The following is a 20,083-nucleotide window of genomic DNA, read 5'->3' on the forward strand; positions in this document are numbered from 1 at the left end:
CTACGAGAGTTCGGATGGGATGTCCTCTTGCACCCACCGTATAGTCCGGACCTGGCTCCAAGTGATTATCATCTCTTCCGGTTGATGCAAAACGATCTTGGTGATACTGAGTTGGCCTCAAAAGAGGCTTGCAAAAGGGGTTTACTTCTTCTTGTATGGCGTTAACGTTCCCTGTGGAACTTTTGCCGTCTCAACATATGCAATAACTAGCGTCATTCATTAATACTTAGTTGAGATTTCTTAAGCCAAATAACACGCCTTGAATGTATTCCGAGGGGCAAGCTCTAGAATACGCGTGACCACAGTGCAAGTCTGAGGAAATTTCTTCGACGAAAAATCCTCCGGCCAGAACGGGAATCGAACCCGCACACCCGGCATGATAATGTGAGACGCTAACCACTCGGCCACGGGTGCACCCTAAAAGGGGTTTACAAGGGGGGATAATGAAGTTGCCTTCTAAATGGCAACAAGTTTGCGAACAAAATGGCGCATATTTGACTTAAAGTAGATAATTTTAAGTATATTAAATAAAGCGTCAAATTTCGATCAGAAATACGACATTTGTTTTTCTCCAACCCAATATATGAACATTTGACTGGACAGCACTATCAGGCGTATCAATCCATTTAATGATAAATATGGAAAGTTTTGAAATTCTTGGACATATATTATTTTATTTAATTTTGAATGTATAGGTGATTGTATTCAAAAAAAAAATTCTTCCTGGCCACGTGGACTCTGGACCCTATGTATAACAATGGTATGGTAGCTGAGAGACCTGAGAACAACCGGATTGAGAAAAAAACGAGTTTAACAACAAAAACCACAAACAGGCAGCACTGCATTCATTGAAGTTTGGAGTGCGTGCGATTGCAGTCATACGGAGCAATTTTCCAGTGCAAGTGAGGAAAATTCTGTAATTCGCCTGTTATTTGACCATTACACGCCCGTAAAAGATTGTAATGAAATTACGAACAACAGAGGATTGCATTCGACACCACGGGTATCATAGTCAAATGGCCAACGTGACGAAAAACTGCCAGGATTGCAAAGTCCTCAAGCGCGAGACGGATTTTCCTCAATGCTAGTGGAATAAATTTTGCAGCAAAGTATTGAGAGAGCAAACGTCCGAGAGAGAGCATACACAAGGTAGCGAGCGGAAAAAAGAAAAACAGGAGCAGTTTGGATAGGAAGAGCTGTCGTTGCGTTTGTTGCATGCATCCTGAATAAAAATTGACAGTCAATACGCTTCGAGAAACGAGTATTATTCCTCCACGGGAATAACTAACGTGATTTTCCAACATCCTGCAGAGGATTGTGCTAGGAATTGGGTGGCCAGCATGATTGATGAAATCATTGATCGAGTTATACAGTTTTTCTCTACTGGTTTAGTAGAGAAAATCATCAAAACTCTGCTGGTCCTATGTGACCGTTTCGTAAACTTCATCCTGTCACTGTGTGAAGGCAACAATTACAAGAAGAAGGACGAAACTGTCGACGTATTGTACAGCAGTGGAAATTTTCTCGTGATAAACAAAAAACATGATCTGCTGATCAATTCCAACGACACTAAGAAGGTTTGACCTGTATTCACAATCTTCTATCGGTAAACATACAATATACATTAATAATTTATTTTGCAGAAGACGGTCCAAACGATCATGCGGAAGCAGTTTCCAGAATATGTGCAAGACAATCTAACACACGATTTTTATTTTGCTCATCGGCTTGATTTCGCTACGAGCGGTATATTGTGCATACCGCTGAACAAAAATGCTTGCAAGGAAGTTTGTCAGGTATTTGAGGAACAAAGGGCAAGAAAGTATTACTTAGCACTACTGAGGGGCCACACGGATTTCGACGAGGAAGTTATCGATATTGCAATAGGTATGTACCCTTTCCGTTTAGGTTTGTAGCCTAGAAGACAATCGATTAGTGGCGAATTGAACGTGAAGTTGGTGCAAAAATGACATCATTTCATTTGGCTATAGTTGTCTTCATTCTGTTCAGTTACTCACCATAAAATCTACAAAAGCTAACACAGTCACGTACACTAGGAGATATAAACAAGTAGAAATGGAGAAAAACTCAAATAGAAGTAGTAAACGGTATATATCGTGAGATAATATTGTTCTATAGCAACGAAAGAGGATGCGATAAGATTGGAGTAATGGAGTAATATTTGCTACGAGGATGTCTTCGATGTCCACGCAAGAATCAATTGGTCAGGAAATTGTCATTCAACCAACTCTGCGATAGAGTCAGTAGGACTGCCACAGTCTTCTTAAATGCATTGCCGGCCGACGCGTCAATCGGAGCACAAGAAGGAACGTATCTAACATTATAGTGAACGCTTACCTCACGTACGGACTAGAGCTAACTGTACCAGGACTCTAGGTACTGTTAAATAAGTGCTAATCTGGAATTTCCACCCATCTCTGCAATTCTCGTTCAGAACCATGGACTGGTATCGAAATGAATTAAAATAGACACGACGGTCAAGAATAACACAAGGCTCGTTCAAAATCGAAGGACTTCCAGAAAACCGTTGAGAAGCCGTAGAAACCGTAGTTCCAACCGTCAACCAAACCACCCGATTGGGACGGCTTTCTGGCACTAGTGAGAGCAGATTCGGTATATCGGGACCTGATCTCAGCGTTTTTACCGCCTCGCGGTCGCGTGTATTCTCAGCAAACCGTGCCGTGTTCATCGTTACGATACCACTCAAACCACTTGATTGTAGCTTTAAGTGTTTCAACAAGCACTGGACTAACAGAAGCCGAGTCACCCTTCTTCTTCTTAAACAACACTAACGTTCCTTGGAGATCTTCGTCGCTTCAACGTAGTATTACTTGCGTCATTTTTATTAGTATTTAGATGAAATTTCTATGCCAGATAACACGACTCTGAACATTGCAAATACATGAAAGTAGGGGGCATTTTTATACTACAAGTAAGGTGAGTGATACGATTAATTCTAGCGAATAAAATTTAAATTTGGAACTTTAATGTTGGTTGCTTCTTGAAATTTCATATCAATGACCAATCGTGTATGGTAGCAGTTGTGTTAAAAATGACTTGATATATGAAAAGATTTATTTCAATTTTCAAAAACCAAGGTGTGTTCCCGCTCGAGAACGGGTCGTTTGGTTTAAGCTGTCTGTTTTGTTGTGTTCATTTTCACCCAATTAAAGTTTATACGGCGAGAAAAATTAGAAAAGTGAAGAAATATTAGAAAAAGTGATTCCTCTACACATAGTATTGGGTTTTGTTAGCCCAATTGAAATTCGCATTGGGTTGAATAAACACTCAGTAAGTAAAAATTATAAAAGAAAATTCACAGAAGGCGCTTTTCATCATATCTCGTTTCACTTCAGTATCTTTTATCTGATACGCACCATCCAACAACTGTTTAGCATCCTTCTGTCATCATCACTCGGTAAACACTGATGAAGTGAACAAACAATACCCAAAAACCAAACAAAACGGCTATTTTCAGGAGGCCACCAAATCAAATAGCCTAACGGAATCGTACGTCAACTATGCGGTCGTGTCTCGGACACAACATTCCTGTGACTTTTTTTTAATATTGCCGGTCTGGATCAGCTAAGCCGTCATCCTTTGTGGAGAGAGTTTTGCTACCATCATGCGAAACCAAATTACAGACAAAATTCCAGAACATTTATTTTTGACGTAGGATTACGTCTTTCGGAAACATATTGGGGTACAAATTGAAAATCGAAAATCGAGCACATCGTGAAAATTGTCCAATTTCAAATGCTTATTGCTCAGTCATTCCATGATGGATTGATGAAATTTTTGCGTCAATCGATTTCGGCACTCCATAACAATTTTTTATATTGAAGAAATATATATATGTCATGAAACTAACTATTCGACAAATGCAAATATATAAAAGTCGAGGGCATTTTTATATTGCAAGTAAGGTGAGTGAAACGATGAATTCTTGCAAATAAAATTTAAAATTGGAACTTTAATGTTGGTTGCTTCGTGAAATTTCATATCAATGACTGATCGTGTATTGTGAAAATTTACCCCAAGTGTAACTGTAAAATTGTAAATGGCAGTTGTGTTGAAAATGACTTTATATATGAAACGATTCATTTAAATTTTGATAAATAAAAACCAATGTGTGTTCCCGCTCGAGAGCGGGTCGTTTGGTTCAAGCTGTCTATTTTGTTGTGTTCGCTTTCACTCAAGGAAAGTTTATACGGCGAGAAAAATTGGAAAAGTTAAGAAATATTAGAAAAAGTGATACATATAGTAATAGGTGTTGTTAGTCCAACTAAAATTCGCATTGGGTCGAATAAACACTCAGAAAGTAAAAAATATAGAAAAAAAAATTACATTTTCCATTTCAAACATTTTTTCTCTATGTTAAAGTAACATGTTTTTACTGATGAGAAAAAATGATAATTTTGTTCGGTATTGGTAATCATCTTATATTATATTAGTGACTTTATTATTCTTTATTTCATCCATACATATCACAGAAGGCATCGTATAGAATCACAGATGGTGGTTTTAGTCATATCTCGTTCCACTTCAGTATCTTTTATCTGGTACGCACCATCCAACGACTGTTTACCATCCTTCTGTCATCATCACTCGGTAAACACTGGTGGAGTGAACAAACAATACCCAACAACCAAACAAAACAGTCCTTCTCAGGATGCCATCAAATCATTATCAAAGAGTTTAACGATGTAATTCTTCAAACATTTCCAAAATCAACAGATAGCCTAACGGAATCCTACGTCAACTATGCGGTCGTGTGTCAGACACAACCCTCCTGTGACTTTTTTTCTCGGTGAGCTGACGATAGCCTAGCTTGATGATTCCCCACACAATTGTGCAGCTCAGAACCTTAATGCAATGGCGTCAGTTTGATGCAATTATTGCAATGCTAGAGACATCAGCGACTCAGTAATTTGGTCGCGTCCACAGCTCAATCCGAAACTAAGACACGTGAAACTTTAAACTTCTTTAGTTCATTCGTCTCTAACCTTCAAAAAGGCCCTTGGAAAACTTTACTTTTTCCTCGTATTACTAACACTCTGGACTCTGGTTCTGAATGACAAGATCTAAATACGCGTTGTACATACATCAAATAGTAAGAGATGCCCGACCTTTGTCATGAATTCCCAGCTATTTAGTATCCCCGGGAATCAACAGACAGGCCACGTTGCCGAATCCAGAGAAGGACTAACGAATTGTACTCAACCTGTCGTGGCAACACACGTGAGTGTTACCTGCACAGAATCAAGACCAATGTCTCAAAATGGGAAATAGGTTTTTCCGTGAACATTTTAATAAAGAACATGGAGCTGTACAATGAAAAATGACCACAGAACAGAAACGATGAGGAGAGATTACTGGTAGTGGACCCTTGCGATTCTAAAAACAGATACAACATTCGACGGATTTCGCACCAACTCGACCAGATGTTGGCATGACCCTCTCAGATCTTAATGAAACTTTATGGGCGTGAAGACCTTACCTAATTAACCAACTTGGCATACTTAGTTTTCCGAAAAAATTATCTAGACTAACATATGGAAAGGCCAAATATTTTTTTTAATATTTTTTTTTTACTCGAAAATGGTAAGTTCTACAAAAAACTGATCTATGGAAGAGTTTTAGGAAAATATTTGAATTTTCAGTAAAAAATACCGAAAAATTATTTTTTTAAATCCTACACTGAAAAAATCGACTTCAAAAACTAAAAGTCGATTTTCTCCAAATGGTCTTAGATTTTGATGAAACGATAGATAATTATGTGCCCTACAACTCTTCCATACATTGCAACTTGTGCACTTTTAAGGCAAAGTTTTTCTTGCCCAAGATTAACGAAAAAACAATCCAAACAGCACTAGAGCTTTATGATTGGGCAGTAAAACAAAAAGTTTTCAAATTCAGTGGATGATCTCGATATCTTCAAAATGTTAGATAAAAAGAAAAAATAGGAAAGATATAATGATTGTATCTCTTAGAAAATAAATTAACATGTATGTCAGATGAATTAAAATGAATTTAATGTCAAAAAATGTCATATGTTTTGACGTAAGATTACGTCTTTCATTTCTGTATCGGGGTGTTTTCAGGTTCAAAGTTTCGAAAACGAGGAAGTGACGCTGAACTGCAAGGTTTTGAACGTTAATACCTCTTTTCCGACTGAACGGCTGAACTGAATGGATTTTTTTCAAAGACAAAATGTCCACAATTTATTGATTATTAACCCGAAAACTTGTTTCAATAGCTTTAAAGTTGCTTAGAAAACAGGTTATTGAAACCGTATATAACCTCGCATACGCTCTGGAAATCCATTCAGTTGATGCGGCGATGTGAGATTAGTACGGTCGCACTCAGACGCCTATGCATTATGCACTTCTTTTCTCATTCCATATCTCTTCTGCAGATGAGTATAAAACATGACCCTTCCTTTGCTTTCGTTCATTTCAACTCTACTCTCGTACCGTGAGGACTCGCTTCATTGAGACCAAGTAGACAGCTCGTAAATCTACCGGTGGTAAGGCACCACGAAAGCAGCGAAAGCCGACCGGGAACTGTCGCTTTGCGTGAAATTCGTCGCTATCAGAAGTCGACCGAATTACTGATTCGCAAGCTACCTTTGCAGCGTTTGGTTCGCGGAATTGCCAAGGACTTCGAAACCGACCTGCGCTTCCAAAGTTCCGCGGTTATGGCACTGCAGGAGGCCTATTCGAAGATACCAATTTGTGTGCTATCCACATCATGCCCAAAGACATCCAGCTGGCCCGTAGTATCCGAGGAGAGCGTGCTAAGGCCTCAGCATATAATCAACGAACCTTTTCAGGAACACCAAATTTGATGGATTAGAACTCAGAAAAGTTCCTGCAGGCCGAACTGAAAGAAGCATTTAGCGAAAATCGTGGTGTCGATACGATTCGATACCTGCATTATAAAATTATTTGTGTACGATTGCTGCAATAGATAGTCGATCCTAATTTGCGCTGGGTATTCTCTCGGAGGACTCGATTCCTCCTTTGAGCATTAATAATCTCTTTCTGGCAAAAGGGAGTGGTATGATAATCACATTATTCGAGAGATAAAATGCAGAAGTTTTCTGCCAATCCCTTTCAACCTCCAACATATCTTTCTCCCGTATGTCGTTCTATTACATTTGAGGGGCTTAGAATGAAAGGGGTGTAAGTGATTTGATCGATTTCTCTACATTGACTCTCTCTTTTGGTCATAACTTAGCTGCAAATACATTCCCAGCTGTATTTATCAATATGGAAAATAGGTCAGAACCTCATCTATCGGATTCTATAGCAAACTTAAATTGGAAAGTTTTTGCAGTGGAGTTATTAACTAAATAAAAAGTTGATGAGGTGAAATCGATTAAGTCACTTACACCCCTTGCATTCTGAGCCCCTCATTTCTCGTCTGCAGTCGGACCGAACGGATCATTTAGCGAAAACCGAGGTATCGATAATAATTGACTATGCTATTGACTATGGATTTGATAGTGAAGAATACGATATGATATGGTGTAGTGGATATTATATTACATATCGAAGAAATCACATTTATGAAAGCAACGTTATAAAATTATTTGTTTACGAATGCTGCAATCGATCGTCGTTATTGTGAAGTTGGAATTGTTGGGAAGGTGTTCTTATTTTTGCTGTGTAATTCCGTGGAAGAATCCATTCCTTCTGAAGTGTTATTAATCCTTCCCCGGATCAATGATGATTCCAATTGACGGGGCTTGGGGAGTGGGTACTACGATTTTTTTCAGTGTGGGATTTCTTAAATATTTTTGACGTAGAACTACGTCTTTCATTAAGGGTGCCAAATCAGAAAACAGCTCACGTTTTTATGAAATAAAGTTAACGTCAATAACTATTTTTGCAGTGAACGGATTCTGGCGATTTACATATCAAACGAATCGGGAATTCCCTAAGATTTGTTTGATATGCTATACATTACAATCCCATAGTCTGTATATGGTTAAAATTGATGAAAATTGGAAGCATTCTCATTTCCTCGTACATTTGTTCTGTCCATTTGTGTGCTTTCCCGAACAGAGCTGTCAATAACAACCAACTTATCGACGAGCAACGAAGGGGAAATCGTAAAATGTAAAGCCTCCGTGAACAAAATAAAAGAAGAAGAACGAAGGGGAATATTTGCCTAGAGTATATACAGTGGATCTTGCTGAGGCAAACTTCATTCTTCGTGAGGACACCGACTGGACAACAACGTTGCTGGGCGAGCTGGACGGCGAGGGATCGAATGGTTTTCTCAAGGCAATGGGGGTGGAGTAATATGAGGAAAGAGTAGAGTTTACTAAGGACCTTTTTGAAGGCTAGAGACGAATGAACTGAAGAAGTTTAAAGTCTCTTTAATTCAACAAGAAAGGAAGGAAAAGCAAACTTTCAGTATCGTTCTAGATACGAAACAATGAACATCGCTTGTTCTTCCTTGTTTTGCGCCATCACATGTCTTCGCGTCGGACTGAGCTGTGAACGCGATCAAATTACCCACTCGCTGATGTCTCTGGCATTGCTATCATTGCATAGAACTAATGCCATTGCATTAATGTTCTGAGATACACAATTGTGTGGGGAATCGTCAAGCTAGGCTATCGTCAGCTTACCAAGAAAATAAATTTTCTGGAATTTTGTCAGTGATTTAGTTTCGCATGACGGTAGGAAAACTTTCTCCACAAAGGATGACAGCTAAGCTAATCTAGATTGGCAATATTAATAGAAAGGGCTTCTGTTGAGAAACGCAAAACAGACATAAGTGTGTGTATATTTAGTTGCTTCAAGCCATCGATATATGGATATTTGTCTGCGTAGGTGCGTGCTTCATAACCCGTACGTAAAAATAGTGTATCTTCGCTACGCTGAAAACCCATTTGTAATGATAAATATAAACAAGGACGGGAGATAGCGGGAGGGAATTATTTACGCTATGGTATTAGTAATGAATCTCTGCTGAGGCAAATATTCAGCCTTTTTCCAAGCAGTTAACATTGTTTGTTTTCTGTCATCATAAAGGTTTCGTTGGTGCCTTTGACATTGCATCAATGCATTGAACTGACGTTATGGTGAAGCAGGTGTTAAGGTTGTACACCAAAAAATTATTTGGGAAATACCAAGTTATTCAAATAGAGTTTATTTTGCTTATTTAGTCACCAAGAAAGTAAATCTCGTTCTGGAATTTTGTATGTGATTTGGTTTCGCTTGCCAGTAGCAAAACTAAGGATGACAGCTGCGCTTATCTCGAGCATGTATTGTTCTGCGAGCACAAGAATGAATCATCAAACAATTATCGTCAAATGATTCTACAAAAAAAAACATGTCAAGGCGACCAAACTGATAGAATGGTTATTTCAAAATTTTCGTAGCATTATAAAATAGTATCCGCAGTTATAAACAAGTGACTTGAATTAAACTATGTCGTAGTTCTACGTCAACAATGCGGCCGTGTTTTAAACACAACCTCCTATAATTTTTTCAGCATTTTTTTTCTGAAAATTCAATTATTTTCCTAAAACTCTTCCATAGATCACTTTTTTGTAGGACTTACGATTTTCGAGTAAAAAAAATTTATAAAAAAAGGTATAAAAATATTTGGCCCTTTCCATATGTTAGTCTAGATAAATTTCGGAAAACTAAGTATGCAAAATGGCATAATTAGGTAAGGTATCCACGCCCAGAAAGTTTCATTAAGTTCTGAGAGGGTCATGCCAATCCCATAGACAAGTTGGCACGAAATCCGTCATGCTACAGCTATGCGAAAAAACTAACCAAGACACAGGCAACTCACACGAAAACGACAATAATGGGTCCACTATGCAAAGACTAAGTACAGACCAGAAAAAGGAAAATGAAAACCAAACAAATATACTCAACAACGGAACCATTGAAGACATGAGCAACACACACGGGAACGAATACGGAATCAACAACAACTAATCCACATGCCATAGACCAGGCACATAGAAGTACAACGAAAGCCGAAACCAAACAAAGAAACTGTAGGACTCGGAAGTCCCTAACACTTGACCGCCTGCGAGTGTGAGTGTAATTAAATAAGGAGATTATATCCTCCATCACTCAGAAGAGCCCGCTTAGGATCACGTATTTCGAATAGAATACCGTTACAGGTACGTAAATGTCGGAGACGACAGTGAAATTATAGAAGTTGAACGATAAAAATTTCGCGATATGGAAATTCAAAATGGAACTGTTGCTGTCAAATAAAGCATATTGTCGTCGGAGAAACAAGCGACTTGTAAATGATGAGAAAGTCCGGACCATAATTGGTTTGGCGGTGGAGGACTATCAGTTGGTGCACATAATTCGGAAATCGACAGCGAAAGCAATGTGGGAATCTGATAAAAATACACGAGGAGACGTTGCTGTCCACGACTCATGACGTTCTGCGGAAGTTTTTTTTTTTTTTATTTAAATCGTTTATTTTTACAGGCTCAGTTACATAGGTTTAAAGGAGCCGAACTCCTTACTGTATTGTTACTAGTATATATACATTTTTCCTTAATTCTAGTGTTAATAATATAGGAAACCGATTACTCGCGGTCAACTCGAGTTTAGAAGGGTGACATATTTTCTTCAGGAAAAGGAGGGGTTATGAGGATATGTTGACAATGATCACACTCACACTCTCAATCACACTCATCACACTCAATTCTTAAACCTATCTTATATCTAATATGTATTTACATTTCATCTTATTCTTAAGAAGGGATCCGATCTCTCACAAAGGAAAAGGAAAAACTAAGGGTATTAGGACAATCACACACGAAGATCGATAGCTTTAAGGAATACATATATTTGGGACATGTAATCAAGGTCTAACCGAGCCAACACGTCTCTCACCGGCATCATGGGCTGCCTTCCTCGGGCCCGAAGGGTGACTACTAAATTCGATCTGGCGACAAGATACAGCTCGCACGACCAAACAACGTGCTCGATGTCGTGGTAACCTTGGCCACAAACACAAAGATTGTTGTCGGCAAGATTAATACGAAAGAGGGGAGGCGATCTGGCGTAGTGGTAACATCCATGCCTCTCACGCTAAAGGTCACGAGTTCAATTCTCACTCCCGACATTCTTCCAAAAATGGAAGTAAAAAGTGACGAACCAGCCAAATGAGTTGAAAATCACTATAATACAGATAAAAAAAAAAAATACGAAAGAGTAGCGCATCTAACGAACAGTGATTGGACATGAGTCGGGAGAAGGTGCGAATAAAGTCCCGACTCAAGTCCAGACTTTTGAACCATGGTTTGAGGCTAACCTTAGGGATAATCGAGTGGAGCCACCGGCCCAATTCATCTTCGTTCCATTTGCGTTGCCAGTTAACTATGGTATTTTTGCGGACTAAAGAATAAAATTCATTGAAGGCGATTTGACGCTGATAAATATCGCCTTCAATTGCACCTACCTTTGCTAATGAGTCAGCCCTCTCATTACCCAGAATTGAGCAATGTGAAGGGACCCAGACAAAGGTAATGACATAACAGCGTCTGGATAAAGCACTCAAAATTTCTCGTATTCTCTCAAGGAAGTACGGCGAGTGCTTTTCCGGCCTCACTGAACGGATAGCTTCGACAGAGCTAAGACTATCCGTTACAATGTAATAGTGTTCAACAGGTCGTGAGGCGACGCTGTCCAGCGCCCAGTGTATCGCTGCCAATTCAGCAATATACACTGAGCAAGGATTCTGAAGACTGTGTGAGGTGCTAAAAAATTCGTTGAACACTCCAAATCCTGTGGACTCATTCATAAAGGACCCATCAGTAAAGTACATATTATCACAATTGATATCCCCATACTTTGCATCGAAGATCGTTGGAACGATCCTCGATCGAAGATAGTCTGATGTTCCATGGATATCCTGCTTCATGGACAGATCAAAATGCACAGAGGAATTGATGTAGTCAGGAAAACAAACACGGTTGGGAATATACGAAGAAGGATTAACCTGCATGGAGACGAATTCATGATATGAGCTCATGAATCCAGAATGAAAATTTAGCTCGATCAGCTGCTCAAAATTTCCGATCACCAATGGGTTCATAACCTTACACCGGATGAGGAACCGAAGAGATAATAAATTGAAGCGATCTTTTAGTGGGAGTAGGCCTGCCAAAACCTCGAGACTCATGGTATGCGTTGAGGGCATACATCCCAACGCGATACGGAGACAAAGATACTGAATTCGCTCGAGTTTAATGAGGTGTGTTTTGGCAGCTGATTGAAAACAGAAACTGCCATACTCCATCACTGAGAGAATAGTTGTTCGATACAACATTATAAGATCTTCGGGATGGGCTCCCCACCAGGTGCCGGTAATTGTACGGAGAAAGTTTATTCTTTGTTGACATTTTTTACTCAGATACCTAATATGGGCCCCCCAAGTACATTTAGAGTCGAACCAGACCCCAAGATACTTGAATGACATAGCATGAGTGATCGGTTTACCCAAAAGTTGAAGCTTTGGTTTTGCTGGTTTATGCTTCCTAGAAAAAACCACCATCTCTGTTTTCTCCGTGGAGAATTCGATCCCTAGCCCAATGGCCCAGGTTGAAAAATTGTTCAAAGTATCTTGTAAGGATTCTTGCAGGTCGGATTCGTTTGATCCTACGACAGACACCACTCCATCATCTGCAAGTTGTCTTAGGCTGCAATTTTGTGTAAGGCAATTGTCAATGTCGCTTACGTAGAAGTTGTACAAAAGGGGGCTTCAACATGAGCCCTGGGGGAGTCCCATGTAAGAGACCCGACTTACTGCCGAATCTCCGTGAGAAAAGTTCAAATGTTTCTCACAAAGCAAGTTATATAACATATTATTCAATAGAGGCGGCAGACCCCGAGATTGTAATTTGTCTGACAAAACCTCTATTGAAACAGAATCAAAGGCCCCCTTTATGTCCAAGAATACTGAAGCCATTTGTTTTTTTTCGGCGTAAGCCATTTGAATTTCTGAAGAAAGCAACGCAAGACAATCATTCGTCCCCTTGCCCCTGCGGAACCCATATTGTGTATCTGAGAGTAGGCCATTCGTTTCAACGAAACAAGATAATTTTCTCCAACAATTTCCGTATACAAGACAGCATTGCTATTGGGCGGTACGAATTGAAGTCGGACGCGGGTTTTCCGGGTTTTTGAATAGCTATAACTCGTACTTGTCTCCAATCATCTGGAACAATATTATGCTCCAGAAACCGATTGAATAAGTTCAACAGGCGATGTTTCGCCACATCAGGGAGATTTTTCAGCAAGTTGAACTTAATTCTATCCGATCCCGGAGCAGAATTGTTACATGAAAGGAGAGCAAGAGAGAATTCTACCATCGAAAACTCGGAATCAAGATCGCACCTATCTTGTGGTATATCTCGAATAATTCTTTGCACTGGAGCGGAATCGGGACAAACCTTTCGTGCAAAATTAAAAATCCATCGATGTGAATATTCCTCGCTTTCATTGGATGAAGAGCGATTTCTCATGTTTCGAGCCACTTTCCATAATTTTTTCATTGACGTTTCTCGTGATAAACCTCCCACGAAATTTCGCCAATAAGCACGTTTTTTCCCTTTGATCAAGTTTTTAAATTGATTTTCAAGGTCCAAATACGTTTGAAAATTCTCAATGGTTCCACGTTTCCGAAAAGCTTTAAATGCATTCGATTTATCTCCATAAAGCTTGGAACACTGGCCATCCCACCATGGATTGGGAGGCCTTCGACGAATAGTGGAACCTGGGATGGGTTTCGTTTGAGCGCGAACCGCGCTGTCATAGATCAAACGAGAAATGAAGTTATACTACTCCAATGGAGGCAAACCATCTCTGTAATTGATGGCTAGAGCAATCGCGTCCGCATATTTTTTCCAGTCAATGTGTCTTGTGAGGTCGTATGCCATGTTTATTGATTCAGAAGAAATCAACCCATTGGTGATAGAAATTTTGATTGGCAAGTAGTCACTACCGTTGGGATCCTGGATTACATTCCACTTGCAATCTAACGATAGTGAATTCGAGCAAAGCGAGAGGTCAAGAGCACTTGGGTTAGCAGGAGGTTTAGGTACACGTGTTGTTTCCCCAGTGTTCAAAACGGTCATATTGAAGCTGTTACAAAGGTCATATATCAACGATGAACGATTATCGTCGTACGGTTCCCCCCAGGCAGTTCCATGAGAGTTGAAGTCTCCCAAGATTAATCGTGGCTCAGGAAGGAGTGAGCACATGTCAACAAGTTGCTTGCGGCTAACCGCAGCTCTCGGAGGCCAATACAAGCTGACTATACAGAGGTCTTTGCCTCTGATGTTTGCATGACAAGCAACAGCTTCGATCCCTCCAATAGGTGGAAGGTCAAATTCTGCGGAAGTTGTGTTCGATGAGATTGTCAGAGGGAAGAAATCTGTTGAATCATCCGAACGATATGACCGCGGCTCACAATCGTTTGGAAGGGTTGAAGGAACGACTTGGAAGGAAGGATGAAGTTTGGTGTTCATGGCGTTGATTTTATGAAGCCTTCCGACTGCAATAAAATGAGCTAACAGTGGATTATGTAAAGAGTAAAATGCGCGACTAGGGGCGTGAAGTTGAGAAGAATGTTGCAAGTGCTCACCGTGGTGAAAATCAAAAGAGGCAGAATTCAAAGTCATGAAGAAGAATAATAAGTGTCATCACTGCGAGATTACGTTTATTTTAAACGTAACTGCCCAAAATTAAACAATGAAGGGCAGGAAGCAAAACCAAAGTGAAACTGACTGTGAATGTGTTTGGTGGCTGCGTCGTTTTTTGAGGCGAACCGGTGTACTTGAATTCCGGTGCAATGTCATATATGACGAACGAACGCTGCTGATCAATATGAGCCAGGTGATGCAATCCGATATCTGCTTGGCTGACAGAACCAGAATTCAGTCGAACGGTGCTGAAAGCGCTAAGCTAATGCCCGTTATTGGCAGTCGTGCGAAGATGGTGGTAACCCTGAAAATGTCTAGGATGAACCGTCCCTTACGGAGAATTTTCACACAGAAGGCTAAATTTGCGACCTCGGATATCAAGTGTTATTCGAACGGGGAGGGTGCAGGCTTTGCGAAACCAAGATAAGGTCACTTCTTCTTTTCTTTATTCACGGAGACTTTAAATCATACGATTGATTCATCTCCGAATAAAATCATCAAACCAAGTTCTGGTTGGTGAGTTGCATGGTGGTTTATAGCGACATTGTTGAGCAAGGTAAATCACCCACATTTTTGCGAACACCTGTGGTATCTACGACTGGGCCATAAAGATTCAAAAGCAGTTTTGAGAATTGTTCGAGATGAACTCGGTTTTAACCGGGTACAATCAGACTCTATCACCAGAGTGAGAAATTCATGCTAGTGTTCCATAGAGCAGTGTTCTTGGACCAAACCTCTATTTTATCTTCAAAGCTGTTCTCCCGACCTCGCAAAATTTAATGACTACAAAATTCTCAGACGGCTATTCTCAGTAGTCACAAAAACAGCACGATTGCTTCACGGATCTCCTGGAACATATAAGGGTATTAGAAAAATGGCTTCAAGCATGGAGAATAAAAATAAACGAAACAAAATGTGTCCACGTTATGTTCAAACTTAATAAGAAAACATGTCCAAAATCAAATTCAATGGAACTGTGGTGCCCATATCGAATGAAAAAGTTAAAGGGAAAACTGGAGAATTATCCAAACCCACTAGCAAGTGACTCGGTTAACCCATGGTAACACGCTAACATTTTGAACGTCGTCAAGTGTTATTGATTCGAAAACAAGTGTATTATTTCCACATCACGGAAGATTCAATAAATAATTGTATTGAAATGAAACCTTATTTCACTTCTTAACTAGGCGAACCTAGCCAGAATATCCACCTGCCCCCGGGCTTCTGAATGCCAAAAGTGAACTCCGCGGAATGCACGTATCTGCGTGCTCGTGCGTTTCAGTCCTGACCGTCGGAAAATTGTCGGAAAATCGCGCAGATGCTAAGGATGACCGACTTTTGGATGCCGGCCAATTTCTTCTTCATATTCAACACTTTTAGTGCTTCCAGAAGTGTTTTCGGTACAAATCCAGTTCCAGAGTGAACGACTGGAACAATTCTTGGGACCTCCTTTAGCCCCCACTTTGTGGTCACTCTTGTCGTAAACCATTGGGCCTTATCACGAACGTCACTTCACGGTGAAAACGGAATGAAATGCATACAATTCATTTCGTTTTCACCGTGAAGTGACGTTCGTGATCAGGTCCATTATATCTGGGCGGTTGTGGTGGATCGAGAGGTCGGTCAGAACAGTGCGATCCCAGTTTAAAACGATCATATTCCAGGACAGGTGCAGGCAGATACCGGTAGTTTGATAAGTTGTCTTCCAATAGACCAAACCTGGTTGATGGCACATCTGGCAAATGTCATCAACGTCTTGATACCAGACAAGCTGCCTGCAGTTTCTTGTCGGCATTATCCTGTCCTGGATTGCTATCATGTCGGCTACTACTGAAGAGAGTTCACCACGCGTTAGTCACAGATTAGATGCGGGCCTTCTTCTTCCAAGCTGCGATCTTTTCCTTCACTGTCTGCAGATTGCAGCTTGCGCCAAGTTCAGAGCGCTGTATCCTCTGTCAGCGGCGCAGACAGCCCAGTATAACGGGTTTTGATCGGCGCGTTCTGCGAAGTATTCGCGCAATTCTCGTACCTGGGCAGCACAGTGCAGATATGTCTTCTAGGTCAGTTTTGCTCCATTTGACTACACCAAAACTGAAGGGGGAACCGCGAATGTGTTGATCGCGCGTACCTTGTTCCCCGCGTTGAGGTTCACTCGACTCAAGAACTTTTCTCGCAGCTCCGTCTTGTTGTCGGAGTGGCGAATCCCGGTGAGCTGTCGGAATCCATGATATTTATATGATTCGCCACGAACCATGTCTCTTATCAACTCGCCGTCATATACCTAGTAGCCTCCGGATTCGGTAAGTTGTCCTTTCAGCAGATGGACACAGCGGCACTTGTCGAGGCCGAACTCCATGCAGATGTCTCTACTTTTTTCTTCATCAACCCGGATAGCTACACCTAGACGCTGACGTGAATCAGCGTAAACCTTCAGATCGCCATGTAGAAGGTATAGGTCACTTCTTCGTGGGTGCCATCCCCATACCTTATCTTATAGCCATGACCGTTTCTATTGAGCGTCCTACTGAGGGGGTTCAGTGCCAGGCAAAACCAAAGCGGGCTGAAAGAGTCGCATTGGAATATCCCACTCTTTATCTGCAGCGTTTTAGACTGCAACACATTTCCCCATCACTGAGGTGCAGAGACGTACTCCATTGCCTCATCGCATGCTGCAGGAACCTAACGACGGCGGGATCAATTTTATAGATCTCCAATACCCAAATGAGAAACGAGTGAGGTATGGAGTCATAAGCCTTCCTATAGTCTATATAGGCCATACTCAAGTTTCGCTGGTTATATACCGCCTGGTCGCCTATGGCTTGGATGTGCGGCGGTCAGCTTCTTGTACCAGAAATTCTGAACGCCATCGAGACCCGGTGCTGCCCAGTTCCTCAGGTACCGCAAGGCTTCGCGGACATCGTTCTCTCCGACGATGATAGCTGGCATCTCTCCAATTTCACCACAACGGCGCAATCATGTAAAACAGGTATAAAAAATACGGCGCAAGCATGGTGTAAAATTCAGCGCAAAACTGGGCGCAAAAATGGCGCTGACAACAAAACATTTCATCTGTGTTTCGGAGCGTGCTGATTCGCCAGAGCGCAAGTGTATACAAGGAGTGGGAGCCCATCTGCGTACAGAAATCTTGTTACACATCAGCACCGCTTTGCATTCTGAAGACTGGGCAAAACAATAACCCACTCTATGAATTTCAAATATCTTGGTATTTATCTCGATTCTAGATGTACCTGGGGGAGACATATTGCGTATCTGAAACAGAAATGTCTACAGAGAATCAACTTCCTCAAGACAATAACTGGAACATGGTGGGGTGCCCATCCAGGAGACCTCATACGTTTATACACAACAATACTATTATCGGTCCTCGAGCGGACAGTCGTCGGGTGTGGTTGCGTTTTTTCTTCGCTCCGCATTTAGCTTTACGTCGTTATTACGTGTTAGAGGATGTTCCGGTTGATTCTGATCTACGTCGGTGTAGTTTTTGGTTGAAATATGTGGGTTTGCCTTATATTTATGAGTATTTTCCGAAATTGTGTGTAAAAAAAATTAACTTTCTGATAACGGGACTTTTGGTGTTTTCAGAAAGATTCGATATGTGCCCTTTAAGTGTTGTAGAATGTTTGTGGTATAAGGGGGAATAAGGGGGATTGTGCAGTTTCTCGAGTGAGTGTCGAACTGCACCGAAGACGAGAGTGCGTGTTTACGCGAGTGAAATGACGATGAAGAAGCGCGCACAAGTTCGATTATTGCAGCTTCGTGTGTGTATTTCCCCCCTCATAACTAAGGCGAAGTGTTTGTGTTTGTGTATTCACCGCAATGATGGTATCACCGCTCAATCGTCGCGTGTTCGGTTTTGTGCTTGTATATAATTTTAATACCATCGTATAATACAGAAATGGCTGCGTATAAGTATTCGTTATTATATTCTTTTTACATCGAGCGCGAAGTTGTTTCATCGTATCGCAGCCAAAAGAACCATCGAAATAGCCTATGCAGTGGTGGCATCGTTATAGCGTGTAGTGATGACAGATAAGTTTTGTTTCATATACCAACGTCATTTACATACATTATTAAATTGATTTTTGATAGTTTTTTTTGCCAAAGTCTCATTCCTTAATTTTCTATTATTTGTACACGAGGTAGGAGATTAAATTTGAGAATTTCTATTTCGTCTCCGAAAGAATAATTTGAGGTTAAAAGTCTTCAATTCAATTTTTTTTGACGTAGGACTATGTCTTTCATTTCTATACCGGGGTGTAAAATCAAAGTTTCGAAAACGAAAGCGTTACGCCGGAGACCGAGATTTTGAGCGTTAATAGCTCCTAAACAACTGAACGAAATGGTATGATAAACACTTCATTCGAAAGATAAAATGTCTACGCGTTCTATACTTGTTACTTTTTGATCCAAAAACTTGTTTCAATAGTCTTAAAATTGCTTTCAAAACAGGCTATTGTAATCACCAATCGGTATATAATTGAGCGCCGCTCGGAAATCCACTCAGTTTTAATTGAACAGCGATTGAAGCATGTTGTCGCTGTTGTGGCGAAGCTCTTCGTTTATCATGAAAGCGTTGATGAACGGTGTCACCAAGAGCCTGTTTGTGCACCTTAGGCCAGACATGAATCCATCAGGAGGAGAGATGCCACAAACGGTTCCCCGGGAAGATCTCGAAGCAGCCGCTACACACACAAACATACACGCGCGGAATTCTTTCCGTTTGGATGCCATTCAGCATCGAGAAAGATCCGGAAAATAATCTGCCAGTTCCTCTGGGGATTTAAAAATACATTCATGTGAAAGAGTTTATTTGAATGTTTTCTATCCATGTAACACTGTGACCAAATATGTTTCAATCAAGTGCTATTAACAGATGGTTATCGAGTTAGCATAAACCACTGGTGGGCTTCCAGTATCGAGGAAAATGTGGAAATATCTAATCGTTACTGAAAATAATCTGCCAGTTCCTCTGGGAATTTAAAAATACATTCATGTGAAAGAGTTTATTTGAATGTTTTCTATCCATGTAACACTGTGACCAAATACATTTGGTTTTGTGATTTTTCAATCAATCACAATTAACAGGATAGCTTCTGAAGATTATTCTTCCCATCAGTAGGATATTTCCGTATCCAATATTGTATGCGCCCGCAATCGATTATTGCTCAGTCGCCGAAAGTTCCGAGCTCAGAGAGTTCATTCCCCTCTAGTTTGCCTTCCAAATTGCCATCGTAAACCACGCCTTCTCTCGATTCAATCACGCACAAAAAGCATACTTAAGCGATATTCTGGTGGTGAGACGCATTCATTTTTCGTGAGGACATCGACAAGACA

At 40.7% G+C, this 20,083-nt stretch overlaps 1 protein-coding gene across 3 annotated transcripts in view; it reads left to right on the top strand.

The window, feature by feature from the left end:
- The first annotated feature begins 856 nt into the window (after positions 1-856).
- Positions 857-20,083, top strand: part of LOC129779013 (RNA pseudouridylate synthase domain-containing protein 1-like) — a 28,573-nt gene continuing 9,346 nt past the window's right edge. For 2 of the 3 annotated variants that reach the window (XM_055786248.1, XM_055786263.1), the window contains exons 1-2: positions 857-1,577; positions 1,644-1,887. In XM_055786248.1, the coding sequence (XP_055642223.1) occupies positions 1,341-1,577; positions 1,644-1,887 (481 nt within the window). In that variant the 5' untranslated portion in view covers positions 857-1,340. The remainder of the gene's footprint in view (positions 1,578-1,643; positions 1,888-20,083) is intronic. The other variant, XM_055786257.1, reaches the window with a different exon arrangement.

This window comes from Toxorhynchites rutilus, chromosome 1 (assembly GCF_029784135.1).
Source record: "Toxorhynchites rutilus septentrionalis strain SRP chromosome 1, ASM2978413v1, whole genome shotgun sequence".
NCBI lineage: Eukaryota > Metazoa > Arthropoda > Insecta > Diptera > Culicidae > Toxorhynchites > Toxorhynchites rutilus.